Here is a 17,245-nt window from a genome sequence, read left to right on the forward strand (position 1 = left end):
TGAAAAGAGGATTTTAACTATATTGTGAATCTAGTAAGGGTATGTTAGCTTCTATGCTTGGATACCTGTAACTAAAGCCTGCTGTTAGTATTTTTGTACCACTGACATAGTATCTGATCACTGCATTGAAGGAAATTCTGACATGTCACAGCTTAAGTGATGGCATAAGTAATGAAATTAATGATGACAATGTATGTTTCCAAAAAGAACTATTGTGGAAACCAGATTATTCATATTCTTTAATATAAAGAAATGTCCATTCTTAATTGCACGAGTGTCAAACATAAGGCCCAGGGGCCAGAATCGTTGGAAGGACTCCAACTCTGCCCACTGGACGGCTTTGGAAAATGTGAAGGGGGGCTTAAATTATGGACATGAGTTCTACAGCAATTCCTACTTATAAATAACTCCACCATGGTCATCCATACAACACCAAAGTAATTATGTAAAAGAAAAACATTTAAATGACAAAAAATAGTTCCCATTTTTCAGTATCTACAATAGAAATGTTTTTTTTCAATGGGTTCATAGTAAGACAAAATAAAGAGAAACAGATAATTTTCTCTGAACTAACAAAAGCTTTCTGCCTTATAATTACAGGACAGTCTTGGCAATGAGCAACCAGAACCTTTTCTGTAAATTTATACATTTCTTACCATTTAAGCCCAAAGAATTGTGCTGGCAGATGCCTTTTATTTCCTACGGCACAATTCTTTTATCATGTAGATAAACTGCACTTCTTGTTCATATATGAAGATATCTGATGGATTTAATGTGTAGTTAAACTTCTTTACCCTGACAGAAAGTTTCACTGGTCTGTCTCCCTTAAGATCAAATGAAGTTGTATGTGGCCCTTGAAATAAAATGAGTTTGACATCCCTGGTTTATTGTTTTAGTAACACCAGGACGAATTAAAAAGGCTGTAAAATACACTGAACATGTCATGACGAGGTCCTGTTGTGATCTACTGTACATTTAAACAAAGGCAGACAGAACTCTAGCGTGAAATCCTGAAGATAGTAATAATACCCCATTTCTCAACTGAAATGTACCTGCATCCAGATATAATATAATAATGACAAAAACAGTTAAAGAGAACATCAGTTTACATTGATGCTTCTTGTGAGTTAACCAGTCCTTTGCATTGGAAAAAAGCATCCTGACACGGCGCACGTCCGAGGAAGGTTTTCACCATGTCCATCCCATCCACAGAGCCCCCAGCTTCCAGTATCACTCTTCTGTACTCTTTTCCAACCTGTGTTTAGGGCATAAATGCACATATAAAGACAGTTTCAAGGAAAATAAGACACATCATTAGAGTGAAATGTTCATCCAGAAAACCAACCTTTGGATTCATAATGCCTTCCTTTTTAAAACGACTGAAGAAAATGTCCATGGAGTAGACTTCGCTCCATAGATAGCTATAGTACTGACCATCATATCCACCAGCTAAGTGGCTAAAACTGGCTGTCATGTTGGTTCCTGCAGAGAGCAGATCTTTGTTACAAATCACTAATACAAACTCCAAAAAAGAAAAATGATATTGTCTATGTGCTTCATACAAAAAACTGAATACAAACTGCTAATGCCCACAGTGGACTGTTTATTATAAAATGTAAATCCTCATCACTGATAGAAAGCTTAATGCAATAATTTCTCAAATATATTCTAAATAGCTGAAGCTAAAGCTGACCTGGTGTAGCAGGAATACCCAGGATGTCCTGGCAGTGCTTTGCAAACACCTCCGCAGTGTCTGCACGTGGGCTGATGTGAAGCGACTGGTCCACCTTACTAAGGACTACCTGACGTAGGTTCATAAGCCCTGAAGTGAACACATCAACAGAGGCTCTTCACTTACACATAAATGTTACACAGACTTTCTTTGTGCAAAGTTTGAGTGTCTGACCAGTGTTAGCAACTCTGGAGGCAATCAGTTTGTCGAGCAGCTCGTCTGGGATGGGGGTGCCATCTTTGTAGTGACGGGACATTCTTCTCAGAGGCTCCTTTTCCCAAACCCAGTTCTCAAGCATTTGAGACGGCACCTCCACAAAGTCTGTCTCCACCATTGTTCCGCTGAATTCTGAAAAAGCGGTCTGACACATACACAGAAAAACTCATTCTTATTCATTAGCACACAGTATACAAATATCACTAACTTCCTGACTGAATATAGCAACTTACATTTGAGCAGATTTCGTGCATGACATGACCAAACTCATGAAAATAGGTCTCCACTTCATGGTGTTGGAGGAGAGAAGGACAATCTTTCCTGGGCTTGGTGAAGTTTGCCGCCATGGCTGCAACCGGTAGCCTGCGCTTTCCATCAGGGCCTCCGCAGCCAGGCTGGAGCCCAAAGCAACCTGCGTGGCCATATTTTCCTTCCCTGGTGAAATGTCACAGTCAGGCTGAAGTCTATCACACAGATCAAGAGCTCTGGTCAATGTTAGTGAGCTCACACTTCATAAAAACATCAAACACAGGATCTTGTCTTGTCTCTGAAAAAAATGACACATAATCTACCTTGGATGCAGATCCAGGTAGAACTGACCAATCTCCTCCCCCGTTTCAGTGTCCAGGGCTGAGTACAGCTTGACATTTTCATGCCACACGTCAGCCTGTTCCACCTCTGTGAATGTGAGACCCAGCAGCTCCTGGTAGATACCAAACAGCCCTTCTGTCACCACATCAAGAGGGAAATACTCGATCAGTTTGTCCTTGTCCACAGCAAACTTGCGCTGCTCCACTTGATTCATGTAGTAGGGCAAGTCCCAGGCATTAATCTTCTCATCAAACTGGTAGCCCTTCATCAGGCACTCCCTCTTCTTCAGCGCAAGAATGTATTTCCTCTCTTTGATTCCCACGGGCTTCAGTGCTTCATGGAACTTGTCTATAAAGGCAGAAAAAGAAAACCTCCTTAGTTGTAATGTGAAGCATGCAATTTCTTTGAACCTTTTGCTGTCTACTTTCTTATCTTCTTTTTAAAGCCCAAATCAAACTAACTCCCTTTGCACACTCAAAAAAAAGAAGATGAAAGTTGAGCATTTTTGTAGAGGAAATCTGTTTCAAATCTGCAGATGCTGAATATTCAAAATTTGTTGTTTGCATTGAAAACTATTTCTGCAGCTCTGGGTTCCTGTGTGATATTTTTTTGAGTTTTGGTTCCTGTTTTGATTCTATTTATGTCATTTCTTATGTTTCTATTCTTCTTCTTTCTGTAGTATCCCACTGCTTCCTTGTCTTTGTCTCTTTAGTTAGTTCCCTTGTCTTTCTAATTTACACTTCCTGTTTTTACTGTGGGAAAAACTTTTCCTTGTGCCTCGTGTACTTTAACCTTTTGCTTTTGTTCCTATTCTATGATTTCTTCTTACTGAGCATCTCTCTGTGCGTGTATACAGTCTTGTCTTTTTCCTTTGTTGGATTGGAATTTTAGTGCTTCTTGTGGTCCTTTTGTGGGCTCTGGTTTTTGCGATTAAAAACATGCTTTTAGTTGTTCAACCTGATTACAGCCGTTGATTATACTACTAATTATAAAAAGCTGATGTTGTGTAATTTGTCATTAGTAACTGATTACATTTCACCTTGCATATTATGTGACTGCGTGTGGAGCTGCACAGCCATTCATCTGTCCTATTGAGTTTCTTTTCCTACTTTAAGGCAGTTATCAGGAGGCGGGAGAGCTCATCTTAAATGACAGGGAATGTTTCCATGTGGATGTGTGTGCCAGCGAGGTCAGATGTCAAAGAGACCATACCCAGAAAGTCAGACACGTTGCTTGCATTTTTAGCCATGTTAATCTCCAGCACATACTCAGCATGGCTACCGTAACCAAGTAAGCGTGCAACCTTCGCCCGCAGCTGTATCAACTCTTCTAAGATTGCCGTGTTTACCTGGGGGGGAAAAAACGAGAGACGCGGATCAGTGAAATCATTTAGGCTTATTAAAATGAATGATAATGTTTAGGGTTTCCAGCCTGAGTAGATTCTGTGACACATTTGGTAACCAGCAGTAATATGTGGTTTCACTGAGCAGGTTCTCTGGGCTGCAACTTCAGCCCACTAAAGACATGGGATATGCAACATTGCTTGTTTCATTAATGTGCTAAAGTGACAGCAATCGCTGATTGTATCCTTGTATGTCATTTAGACATACGAGCAGGTGACAAATTAAAGGAAAAATCTTCCCAATGTGGCTTGAGTAGCTACCACAACAACACCAGGGCCTGTTGTCCGCAGCTTTTTATATCACACATTTTCTCATTTCACCTGCACATGTGTATGGATCCATAGCTGTCCAACATCAACATGACTTGTAGTTATTTATTTATTTTAAACTGGAGTGTTTATTGAACCTTCAGAAAACGAAAAAAAAAGAAAGAGTTTGTATCATTTTTGGTATATGAGCATTATTGCTCATAGTATGCTTATCCTAATCAAACAAAAACCTATAAGTGGCCAAAGAATCAGATGGTTAGAGGTCTTAGAAACTCATATATCAAATATGATCCGCTTGGCGTTACAGGGTATAAATATTAATCATCAGCCTGCGGTTTACCTCTTTACACCTGCTGTTAAAAGCCATTTCCATCTTTCTCCTTGTTTCAGGATTATGGCACCTCTTCATCAGTGGATAGTAATGGGGATATTCCAGGGTCACTTTATACCGTCCTTCAGCCGTCTTATCCAGTCCACTTAGAAAAGTGGCAGCTAGCCCACCTGAGCAAGTATGGCACAAGAGAATCAGTGAATACGGTTAAAGCGTGGCTCTCAAGGCAGCGTTTCATGAGTTTCACGTATCAAACACACCTAATTCGTGCTCAGAGAAAATAAGAAATTTGCTCTCCTCGTTCAGATTCTTGTTAAACTCGATGGAGAGTTCACTGATGAGCTTGGAAGTTCTTTTTATTTCCTTAGGAGAGAGAACACAGAGCAAAAGACATCACAGAGATTTTAATTTTTTACTATCTAATAAGATAAGCAAAGATTTACAGGCACTTTCTATGTGATTCTATTTGCTTACTTCTTCGTTTCAATTATGAAACACTGGAATTAATCTCTAAACTCTTTTAACCTGTAACTTTAACAAACGACTTCCATATTAATAATCAGATCACACATTACATTACCTCTTGTATATCTTTAGACAGGTGCAATCCTTTCCTCTGGCCCAGTGTAACAAGTCTGTCCAGGAATCTTTTTTCCTCAGCTGAAAGGTTGTCTTTCTGTTTATTCTACCAAAACACAATCATAACACTAAACATCTTCTCATACAGGTAGAATAGCAGGCATTCTGCTAAATTTATTCACCTATTTATATATTGCATGCCAGGGAGCCAGCACAGCATGAAATAACATATGGCACTGGCTGCCACTGATCAGATGAGATTACATTTCATTTCCAGGCTATTAAGAACCAGTAGTCCTTGCGCCTCTATGATCTGTTGGCCTCTGGCTGACATGAAGTGTGAAAAAAGTTTAAGATTTTCTTAAATGCAGCCAATCCTCACACACTAGCCTTATGATTAAGACTGCTTTAACACGTCATTATCTGTGTGGCCTCATAAAGTTATCAGTTTTTACAAAAGTCCTCACTTTACTTGAAGTGAATGTGGCTCGAGTCGTACCTGCAAGGCAGTGATTCGTTTGAACACATCTTCCCGCATGTTTATCTCCACGTCCAACTCAGACAGTCTCTTGTCAGCTTCGGTGCTTGCTGATCGCAGCTCCTTAGAAGGACAAACATACTGAGGGAAGGCGAGAACGTGGTGTGATGCTAAGGGAGCAAAGCAAAAAAAAAAAAAAAAGCAACGGTGAACGTTACAAAAATAATAGAACAATAAAAAACAACAACAAGAACAACATTTTATGCAAGAATTCAAATCCATGAATAGGTTGGTTTCTATTCAGCTAAAAGCCTTTGTACTCCTTCCTAATGAAGACAAAAAATAGAAGAGAATACCTAAATTAGATTTCTGATAATGGTACATACTTTAAGGGCGTAAAATATTCCAATATCAATTAATTTTTAAAAAAATGTGTAAACACATATACATGCCAGAGTGACGTAGTAGCTCATCAGGTTCATGATCAATCACAGTTTGCATGTTACTGCCTGTAAACCCACAAACGTGACCTTGACTTTGAGCACAAATTGGGTGAAGCTCTATTAGCTGACCATTGCATGTAACTTTGAATACTGTGGGAGCAGTAATCATTCATGTGAGCTATGGATGGATGGATGGATGCCTCGCCATTATATAAACTCATCAGGCCTTGGATAGGAAATGTCACTAATTAGTTCAGGAAGTGTAACAGGAAGACACAACTTGACTCCACACCACAGTCTGCTCAGGTGTGATGCTACTCTTATGCTGCAGACAGTGCTAGGAGTAATGTAAGCAAAGAAATTGCTGCAAGAAGTAAAGAATCTTCACATGTGCAGCATAACTCCCTGTGATATCACCGATACCCGATGCATTTTACCTGCCAATACCCTGATACAGAGTCCATGTAATGTGCAGTACTTTGCATGTTAAATTATATATATATATATATATATATATATATATATATATATATATATATATATACATATATATGTGTGTGTGTGTGTGTGTGTGTGTGTGTGTGTGTGTGTGTGTGTGTGTACTTGTCTGGGATCATTTTCCCTGTAAAGATGGAGCCACACTGACTGACTCAGTTGAAAGTGAAGGGATCAGGAAACATGCTCTCCATTGTCCTAGTATAGCTTACTGATGTTATTAACATATAGTTAACTTGTGTATACTCATTAGTGGGATTCAAACATTGTTGGGTTTGTTGGTTTCATGGAATTGTAAACCAGAATACACCAGTAGACTTACATGCATAATCCATCTTAGCATTAGCCAAGGTCATCAGGGTGTTTTCAACAGAGACATTTTCTATATTTAGGGATCCAACGTCGTCATAGACCTTCTTTACTCTGGCAATCAAGCTGTCTGTCATAGTCCTGATCTCATCTGGAGACAGGTCCCACCTCAGTGTGTTCCTTGCATGTCCTGCCTGAGCGCAGTGTCTGGCAGACAGCACTGACCCACTAGCGATGGTCATTCTCAGATGTTTACAGACCCTGTAAGAAAACCGGACCTTTTAATACCCACCGCCGCCCCCCAAACGTACAATATTTTCTGTTGCTCCATAGTCAAGAAAACGATCCGCTCGAATAGGTGGTATTAATGTAAGCACTATCTTCATGGACACACTCGACACACTTATTTCCATGTTATAACCGGTGATATTTTTCCTTCATCCATCAGTGTAGAGTTTCATGCCATGGCAGTGCGAGCGGAAGCCTTTCAAACGAAGTTCATAAAAGCGTGGAATAACTGTCAAGCAGCCAAAACGTACAAAACAGCTCAGCTATCCTTAAAGTGCCAATAAGCAGGAGATGACACTTTGTCAATTTAAATTATTTTTAGTTGTGGACCGGTGTCCGTGGAAGCAGAAGAGAGCAATTTAAAGTTGTTGAACGTAGTTTACCAATCTGTCACACATACGTAATAAACAACTTCAATTTAGTGGACTAGTCCATAGTGGACTATGTTTGGCATACCTCAAATGTGCTCGGCAAGCTATAGCTGTTAGCAGATACATGCCAGCAGTATCGTGCGATTTCTTTCAGCAAAAAAAATATATAATCACATAAAAATAAAAATTAACCCCTTTCTTCCTCCCTTACGGTGGCTCAGTCCCTGTAGTCGCCGCAATGAACGGTATCTCTCCCCGTTTCTCGCGTGGGAACCGCTTCTTATTTCCGTTGTTAACGCGCAGGCGCAGAGGAGGAGGACGCGATCGATCCGACTCGAGCCCTCCTCATGACGCGGTAGCAGCAGACAGCTGGATAAGACCTCAGGTAGGTGGGCGGGAGGGGGACACACACTGAACAGCATCCTTTAATAGAGTGTTATTTTTAATATGACTTCGTGTTGTTTGTAGGGCTCCGAGGATGACCTCTGTTTCCTCTCCTCCTCCTGTTTTCCTGTCTTGTTTTGTTTTTGGGTTGTGATTGTTTTAGCCAGCATCACACAAGCAGCGCGCGAGCCTTGTTTGTCCGGACCGTCAGGGTGTAGGTTTCCTTTAAAGACAAACACCTGCCAGCGCCACTGGCTAAATTATAATTTTATTTTAGCATTTATTTGAAATAAATGTATAAAGTCAGTGCAGTGAATGAAAACACCCATTATGCTATTACATCACAGCTTCTGCATCACTGCATTTACGTGTGTCAACACACGAAGGGAGGAGTAGCTGTGCTAGCTAGACTCAAATGAGCATAATGCTTGGTTTCAGCACGTGATAGACGTATGAGGCAATAGTGTTTGTGTCTGTAGCATCCCGCACTGTGATTCTGTGGCCATGTTTTTATTTTTTTGCCCCAGTTTCCCCACAGACTTTTTGCCTCAGTCCGACTTGGAAAAATCAAGCAGTAACTAGCCTTCTGAGGGGCAAGGTTTTTTTTTTTTTGTTATAGGCAATAAAATGACACGAAACTGCAGATCGCCAGTATCAGTTGTAGTGCAACTTTGTAGCTGTAGAGATTTACTATCAAAATGCAATGCAGTCGTTTGATATTCTCCTTCACTGCTACAGAGTCCTTAACAAATGCAAGATTACTACTGGCACCCAAAAAATAACCTGGGATAGTTGAGCCCAGGTTTATAATTAGGTCATAACTACTATCTCAGCCTCTTCTAAACCTGAGAATATAAAAAGTAATGTATTGTTGAATAAAAAATGAAATGCATATATTAAAAGCACCAAAAATCTACTCCCTAAGCCAGCTTCTTTGTTTTGAAGTAGTGCCCACTTTTAATAGAGTCACACTGATACTGAATTTTTGCATTGTAATGCCCGTATTGACTTTTTGGGGGTAAAAAATATTCAATAATATAAACATGTAACTCATAAATCAGAAATTAAACTGGAAAAAGTAAAAGGTTATTCTTTATTAATCTTTATTAAATATTCTACATTATTTATATACTTGTGGCAGAACAGCATCATTCAATAAAATTGTCTGATTGCTATATCAGCCAGAAAATACAGTCTTGAAAAAGAACGTTTTCACTGGACTGTATGCACTCTAGTGAAAAACTAAGTACATGCTGTAATTCAGTAGGTTGTAGAACCACCTTAATGTATAACTGTGTCACTCTCTCACATTGCTGTGGAGGTTTTTTGGCTCAACAAATCAAATAAAAAACAAGCCGAAATCATCAGCCCACCACCAGACAGTTGGTAAAAAGTGTTTGTGCTCATTTTAAATTCGACACTCTGGTCTTGTCTGTCCAAAGGACATTGTCCCAGAAGTCTTGTGGGTTGTTCATGTGCAAGTTTGCAAACTAAAGCTATGCTGCCATGTTCTTTTTAGAGAGAAGAAAATTTCTCATGGCAAGCCTTCCAAAGCATTTTAGTCTTTTTCTAAGTGTACTGTCATTAAATTTACCATTTAAAATGCTTACTGAGCCCTGTAGAGTGTGAGATGTAGCTCTTGGGTATTTTGCCATTTCTCTAAGCATTGCATGGTCTGGCCTTGAGGTGAATACACATCTAAATGCTCCAGACCAGCAAGCTGCAAAAGTTAATCAAGTGCATTTGATAAGTCGCATCTGCCTGCTGCTTACCCTCATAATTCCTATGGAAGCAGTAGGTGTGTACTTCAGAGGACTGCATAGAGTCTGTCTGAGTTTGATTAAATAAGCACAATTACAGTATTTTATACTGACTTATATATCAGTTATGCATTATTTAAGCATGTGTTTGTTATTTTTATTATGAAATGGCACCTCGTGAATTAGTAATTCAGTCACCACTGAGTGGTTTCCTTTCCATTTGATTCCAAACCCCTTCTTGTCTCTACCAGTTTCTAGGTAAAAATGGCTGTGGAAAAGCGCTTGGCATTCTCTATTGTGCAGTTCCTACGAGATCAAACACATTGTGGTACTTTAAATTCTGATGAGCAGGAAAGCCTCGAAGGTAGGTCGACTCACTGCACTTATGCCTTAGAAAGTGTCTGTGCAAACACTGGGCACTCTGCCTTGTCTCATCCATTTCAGAGTTCTGAATCTGCACAAACTGTACATACATTATGTCCCTTTTCTTGATAGTAAGCTAAGGACTGTCAAGGTAGTAAGAAAACATGACCAAAATCAGGCTTTGACAAGCAGTGCAGTTGAAGAGAATTATTCAAATAACTTGCTCTGAGCGTACAGCCAAGTTCTGACTCAACATGATTGTCCAGTTAACTCGAAACTACTCTGTCATATGTTGGCTGATTCTCCACCACAGTTGCTATACAGTGCTTGGAGACCACCTTCAAGATCAGCTCCAGTGACTGTCATCTTGCAGTGCCACAGTCACTTAGAGAGATATTCCTCAATGCCCTGCTCAAGGTGGGTAGTGAACACTTTAAAGTACTGTAAAATACATAGTACAATTATGCCGACTTAATTACACCGCTGCTTTTTTGTGTCAAGTCAGAATGTCCTGTGTGTTTATTCACTGACTCTTTTATTTTTCATTTTCACAGAATGACAATCTAACCATACCAGAGAGCTCCCCATCTCCTGAAGACATCGAACGAGCAGAGCTGCTTAAGAATGAAGGTAATCTTGAAACACTTCACATCTGATTACATTAGGTTCATAAATAAATATGGTGAGCTTCTATATTAAATGTTTTGCATCAGCTCTGATGCGCTTCAGTGGACATGTATGCATTATCTTATTTTGTATTATTAGTACTTAATTTATAATTTCCTATTATCATTGTTTTGTTGATCATATTAAACATGGACAAAGTTTGAAATAATCCCTAAACTTCTACCTTTCTGTGTCTGCTCTTGCTTTCTTGTAAATTCATCCTCCACAGGGTTTGGAATGTTTTATTGAATTGTGCTGTCAAATTGTTGTGGGTGGGGACCACACTGATTACATTTATCATCACTGGAGGCATTATGATTAGTTTCAATTCTATTTGTCGAGATGTAAATGATTCTGTAGCAGTGCAAGTTCAGTTGATGTTTCTCAAGTGCATTTGAATCTAATTTTGTGTTATTTTCCTCATTATCTATCATATATACACTGTTAAGGTGATGGAGGCTCATATTAAAAAGGCCTCATTGAGCCAAAAGCTCAGGCTTCATCAGTGCAGTGGGATCCTATTCCTGGCTGTACATGCTGCCCGGAGACTGGAATGTGCTGTCTGGCCTCTGTTGGGTCATAGTGAGGGCTCCAGACACTGGTGGAGGCCTTCCTGCATGTTTCTGTGTCGACATGTTGGCGTCCACTGCCACTTTGTCTTTGCTGTTGGTTGCGGCGACTGGGGGTTTCTGGGCGGGTGTATGGGTGTTTGCTCTCTGATGATTTGGGTGGCCTTGATGGGAGTAGGCGTGTTCTGATGTTTCTGCTGTTTCTCTGTCCTTGCTTGAGTGTTTAGTTTCGGGGTTTTATTCTGGTGGTTGGATGTTGGAGAGGATTATGCATGTATGTTCACAAGTTTAAAAAAGGTGGAGGGTGGTGTTCAGATTTCTGAACCTGTAGCTGGTGGCACATGAAACATGTCAATTTGCTTTCACCTACAAGATTTAAAAACCTGCCAATGCTTTTCTAAAGCTCAAGAAAAGGAAAAAAAGACACATCTATCACCCTAAAGCTGAATTGTCATCCTATTTTTCCATAAGATTGACTGAACCAGTCATGAGCTTTATGTTAACTTTGTTGTTATAACTACACACTTTGTTTCTTTAGGAAACAATCACATGAAGGAGGAGAACTACAGGAGTGCAGTGGAGTGCTACACAAAGGCCATTGATCTGGATCTAAGAAATGCTGTGTACTACTGCAACAGGTATTTACTGAACTGATATTTTACGCTGTTACTTATCTGAACTTAATTTTGTCCCTTAATCATGATTTGCACATTTGTTTAATATAATAGCAGACAGTAGACAAACAAAGCAGAGCCAAATGTGATGTAATGCTTGAACTGTTCGAGAAAGTGCTTGCTGACCGATTCCCTCCCTTTTTCATTACCCACCTGAACACAAACATTACACAGCGCTCTGAATTTATTACTTGCAGGGCTGCAGCTCACAGTAAGCTGGGGAATTATACCGAAGCAACTAGTGACTGTGAGAGAGCCATCGGGATTGATCCGACCTACAGCAAAGCATACGGGAGGATGGGGTTGGGTCATTTACTATTAACAAGTCATTTTGAAATAAACTGCTCTCTCCATAATATTTTCCAAAAATGACTGCTCACTGTTTCCTCTGTGGTTTCAGGTTGGCATTGACAGCTATGAACAAGTATCCAGAGGCAATTACCTACTTCAAGAAAGCTTTGGTATTGGACCCCGAGAATGACACGTACAAATCCAACCTGAAAATCGCAGAGCAGAAGCAGAAAGAAGCAACCAGCCCTGTGAGTAGAAACAAGCCTCTTGCTTTTAATCCTCTCCACATGTGTAGCATAATGTAATTGGGATTAATGTTGATATTTTCTTATTGGACTGTCGTTTACACATCTCTGCCACAGATAGCAGCTGGACTGGGATTTGACATGGCTAGTTTAATCAACAACCCAGCCTTCATCAGCATGGTAAGAGCATGAGTTCTAACAGGCGCAGCTTCCATTCAGGAGCCTCAGGATTGGTTTTATTTTTTACTGGATTAGTCCCATGAGTGATAGTTAGCCTGTTAAACAACCGCAGTAATTGTCTAGTAGAAATGAGAGCCTGACAACCCGAGCTCATTAAATTATGACACACGGGAGCGTGCGTTTGGCCGAGAATGTTTTTTCCGAGCACGCCAGGATTTTATTGCAGCATCAAGGACAAGACACATCTAAATCCGATAGCTGTGTATGCGCATTCAGGCCCCACAGCGCTAGATGGTAGATTGTTCTTCTGACAAAATTGCCAGTGTGATAAAAAATAAATTGCCCTTTTATTATGTACGTGAGAAACACATCAAGAATTGCTGTTGATTTCTCTTTGCAGGCTGCCAGCGTGATGCAGAACCAGCAGGTACAACAGCTGTAAGTCGAACTTTATGCATTTACTTCAGCATTCAAGTGTAGTTTCAAAAGACGAGTCCCACCGTGAACTGACGAACTGTGTCACTGTGCTCAGCATGTCAGGAATGATGTCTAATGCAGTGGGAGGCCCTGCAGCAGGAGTAGGAGGGCTCTCAGACATTTCCAGCTTGATTGAAGCGTAAGTACACTGAATGAAAAATTAAAAGCATTGCTTAATTACACCATTATTTAGTTGAGCTAAATGACCTTTTTATATGTACTTTTTATACTGAAAGATGTGGCAGTTTCTTTGTAAAGTCTTTATATTGCATCTCGCTGTAGAGTAATGCGCTGTACAGTTCCCCAGATAAACCATATCAACTTGACACATTCAACAAACCGGATAAAATGTGTTTACTTGTCAGCTGTAGAGAGGATTTAAGGAGAACTTGTTACCTATGAGTGTTTTTTGTGTCAGCTACTGTAGCTACTGATATTGATCTGACTCTTGGCAAGGGACAGCTGTCCCTTGCCAAGAGTCAGTAAATAAGAGGCAGTAAGAGGCAGTAAATTCCCCAAATTGTACCGAGATTTATTTCAACCTTTCTGAAACAATACTTGCAGTTTTGACAATATTGGTTGTAATATTTTATCCCTGTTGCCTTGTCTGGATGTGCAAACCCACTCTGGGGTGTTAAAGTACCTGTTTGCAGATTCTGAATGATTGAAAGGATTTTAAAGCAGGGACAGAAGGCACAGCTGTTAGAGTTGCTACAATCTAACTGATGTGATATTTTCATGTTACAGAATCCTAAACAGACATCACTCATTAACTGGGAACTCGGCATCAAAAAGCTGCACTGCAGTACTGTGCAAAAGCCTCGAGCCACGCCTAATTTCTTTATATTTTGCTTCCAACGAGCCAGACTTTCTTTTAATTTTTAAATTGGTTTTGAGCAGTAGTTCTCCTAAAGGTCTTTGGCTGTGTTTTCACTCATTTTCTTTCCCGTCCTTGTACCTGACCACCTTCAAGCTACTTAACACTGACCTTCAAGCATAAAAAAGATTTGTAGCTCAAGAGGTAAACTAGTGTTGTGTCAACACTCAACAAATAACTTAGGAAAGATTGTTGCTAGCAGCCTGTCACAAAAACACAGAATTTGTTCCCACTTCTTTAGTTAAACATATGAAAGTTGGCAAACATAATACTATAGTACAATAGTATAATACTATTACTATATAGTGTTATAGGGCAGCACAGTGGTGCTGACTTAGTGTGCAATACACATATTGGTACAATATCATACATATTGTGAAGAGACATGACCAGGCAACAGGCATTATTTTTTTTAAGAACAGAACAATTCGTCGTGCTGTTCCTGTTCTCGTTGAAAAGAATTCAGCTAAGTTATCTTTCTCTCAGAGGACAACAGTTTGCCCAGCAGATCCAGCAGCAGAACCCAGAGCTCATTGAACAGCTGAGGAACCACATCCGGAGCCGTTCCTTTAGCGGCAGCGCCGAGGAGCACTCATGATCTAGTCAGGTATTTTCTTTTTAAAAAATGTTCTATTCATGTTCTATTTAGGTATTTATTTAATATTTCAAAATCAAACCTGTAGCTAACTAAAAAAACAAACTTGGATCATATTTGTTTTATTAACATTTAATGTTTTTATTTCAGCCTCATGATTTTTTTGTTTTTCCAAGGAAGGGCATCCATATGGCGCGATCACAATCTCTACACCCATTTCTTAAAGTCAGGCCCCCGGCATAGCTGGAATAAAGAGACAAGGATGGGGTTTTAGGCACTTTACTGTGACTAAAGGCTCTGGAGTGGAGATATGAGAGCCTGGAGATTGGACCATGAAGTGAAGCATCTCACACATTTAGGACAACACATGTAAACACTAACCATAAAAAAGAGCCACGAATGCATTCAGCCTACCGACAGAATACGAGTAACTATTTTCTTCAGAACTTCTTTCCGTCCTTCAGAGATCATGTTTTCTGTGTGCTGAAATGACCGCCCTCTTCATGTTGTGATTTTAGGGGTTCCTTCTGTCAAGTCATGATAAATGGAGGGTTTGAGAGGAATGTACTTTTACAGCATTGTGGAGAGCACTTCGGCTTTCCCTCATAATAATACACATCGGGTTTATATGATTTGTTTAGTCTTATTTTTGTAGACAGAATGCACTGTACTTGTTTATTGGGTGATGAACACCGTTCGTTCCTGAGACTCACATCAGTGGTTTTCAGTGAGTACTACTTAACTTAATTAAGACAACAGTCTAATTGTATACCAGTGTTTGCTGCCTGCATTATGTTGTTACAGCACTTTAGCTAAAATTAACATCCTAACTTTAAGCCTATTTAATTTCTGATTAACTACTTACAGCATATTCATATTGTTCATTTTGCATGCTGTTGAATCTGGTATTTGAGATCAGATGCTTTATGGAAACACAGGTATGCTAAGGCAGCACATTGTTTTGTCAAACCATATAAATAATAAATGTCTTGAAACGAAACTCCTCACATGCGCCTTCATGTCTTTGAATTAATGTCATTATTATATGAAAAGAATCATTGTTTACTGTCAGTGAACCACTTTTTTATTACATGAAGGTAATTACACACATATTCATACTGTGCTATTTTTCAGTGCCTGAGCACTTTTCTTTACAAAACATTTACACACCCAACTTGTAACTCAGGGTTCTGCATCTTGCCCAAGGATACTTCAAGATCAAGTGTTTTGAACTTGATACTGATCGGGTCTGTGAAGTTAACAGAAGGGGGTTGTTAATGTGTTTCAGCTGCTTTGGTGTAAATGAAATTAACAAGTGCACTAGAGAGGCAACAGTGAGACAGTCCCCAAAATAGCAATGGTTCTACAGGTGAAGTTTTTCCACCTCATCTTTTGCCACTGTTTTTTCACTAGTTTTGCATTTTGCTAGGGTCAGTGTTATGACTGGTAGCATGAGGTGATACCTGGACCCTACAGGTAGTCAAACTTGTCCAGGATGCCACATCATCACGTGCCACTGCCAGAAAGATTGCTGTATGCTGCAAGAGCATGGAGGAGATTTCAGAAAACAGGCAGTTATTAGGAAAGCTGTACAGGGCTGTAAAAGGTCCTTAACCCATCAGCAGAAATAGTATCCGCTCCTTTGTGTGAGGAGGAACAGGATGAGTACGGCTATACCCTTGGGCTCATTTTCCACACTATGTGCTTTTTGGTGTTTACACGTTTTCTTCTCTGCAGTAATTTTTCTTTTACTTTAGTTGTGTGACCAAAAATGCTCTCCACCATCACAATTCATGCAAAAGCCAGTGTTTTGCAGAACCTTGTGCTATTGACATAAGCAGCTGAGTCATGTTCACGTTGATACAGAACAGACTTTGATTCAGTGTCAGTGAAATCACATCAGGCAAGGAAATTAAAGATGAGGACACACTTCAAATCAGCTGTTATTCTGACCAAAGACCATACCAGATTGATCTGCTTCACATAATTTCAAATTAAGTTTTCCTTTTGAGCTCAATAAACTGTTCACTGACAAAGAACTTTAGTTTTTGCAAACAAATACAAGATTTTGTATGAACCACCACTTTTCAAGTTATCCATAGTCATAAAGACCAGAACATCAAGACCCAGACACAGTCACAAGTTTAATAGTCTTTATTAGGAACATGAGAACTTCAACTAGAATTTGGAGTTGGTAAGCAAGAGTAGGATTATTTACAGGGGCCACTCTGAGGACTCTTTGGTAAAGGAGACCCCACAGTGAGTGAGACCTGGAACAGGAAAGTATAGTGATCAAAAAAATGAAGGGAACTTTTTAATCAGAGTACAGCATCGAGTCAGTTGAACTTGTGGGATACTGATGTGATCAGTTAAGTAAGAGAGGCGGTTGTTAATAAGTTTCAGCCGCTTTGGTGTTAAATACAGTAACAGTAGCAGAACTAGAGGGGCAAAAATGAGACACCCCCCAAAACAGGAATGTTTTTTCTTCTTCATCTTTTCTGTTTTATTTATTTATTTTTTTACTAGTTTTGCATTTTGTTAGGATCAGTGTCATCACTGGTAGCATGAGGGGATACCTGGACCCTACAGGTAGTCCAACTTCTCCAGGATGCCACATGAGTGTGTGCCACTGCCAGAAAGTTTGCTGTGTGTCTCCCAG

At 39.8% G+C, this 17,245-nt stretch overlaps 2 protein-coding genes across 3 annotated transcripts; one reads left to right on the plus strand and one right to left on the minus strand.

The window, feature by feature from the left end:
- Nucleotides 1-226: 226 nt before the first annotated feature.
- nln (neurolysin (metallopeptidase M3 family)) lies at nt 227-7,786 on the minus strand. Its single transcript, XM_082540358.1, is given in 14 exon segments — nt 227-1,255; nt 1,346-1,482; nt 1,694-1,822; nt 1,907-2,093; nt 2,182-2,387; nt 2,390-2,412; nt 2,521-2,887; nt 3,752-3,887; nt 4,552-4,712; nt 4,803-4,905; nt 5,123-5,227; nt 5,621-5,769; nt 6,860-7,107; nt 7,717-7,786. Coding segments are annotated over 13 exon segments (2,082 nt in total). The 5' UTR covers nt 7,089-7,107; nt 7,717-7,786; the 3' UTR covers nt 227-1,105.
- Nucleotides 7,787-7,808: 22 nt separating this feature from the next.
- sgtb (small glutamine rich tetratricopeptide repeat co-chaperone beta) lies at nt 7,809-15,586 on the plus strand. 2 transcript variants are annotated; one of them, XM_082540359.1, is made up of 12 exons: nt 7,809-7,890; nt 9,901-10,013; nt 10,326-10,429; nt 10,567-10,642; nt 11,786-11,885; nt 12,119-12,223; nt 12,322-12,460; nt 12,575-12,637; nt 13,038-13,075; nt 13,170-13,253; nt 14,478-14,598; nt 14,737-15,586. In XM_082540359.1, exons 2-11 carry the CDS (start codon nt 9,914-9,916, stop codon nt 14,587-14,589), a joined length of 921 nt encoding a protein of 306 aa, XP_082396485.1. In that variant the 5' UTR covers nt 7,809-7,890; nt 9,901-9,913; the 3' UTR covers nt 14,590-14,598; nt 14,737-15,586. The 2 variants fall into 2 exon arrangements, with proteins under 2 accessions (XP_082396485.1, XP_082396486.1); XM_082540360.1 differs by having other exon boundaries at nt 14,763-15,586.
- Nucleotides 15,587-17,245: the final 1,659 nt, after the last annotated feature.

This window comes from Aulonocara stuartgranti (assembly GCF_965226115.1).
Source record: "Aulonocara stuartgranti genome assembly, chromosome: 7".
Classification (NCBI taxonomy): Eukaryota; Metazoa; Chordata; class Actinopteri; order Cichliformes; family Cichlidae; genus Aulonocara; species Aulonocara stuartgranti.

Bases quoted from the DNA above. Each gene is read 5' to 3' on its own strand.
- sgtb (XM_082540359.1), top strand. From the start codon at position 9,914: ATGGCTGTGGAAAAGCGCTTGGCATTCTCTATTGTGCAGTTCCTACGA. The intron at 11,886-12,118 runs GTATTTACTGAA...TATTACTTGCAG, and splicing joins GCTGTGTACTACTGCAACAG to GGCTGCAGCTCACAGTAAGC. The intron at 13,076-13,169 runs GTAAGTCGAACT...CACTGTGCTCAG, and splicing joins AACCAGCAGGTACAACAGCT to CATGTCAGGAATGATGTCTA.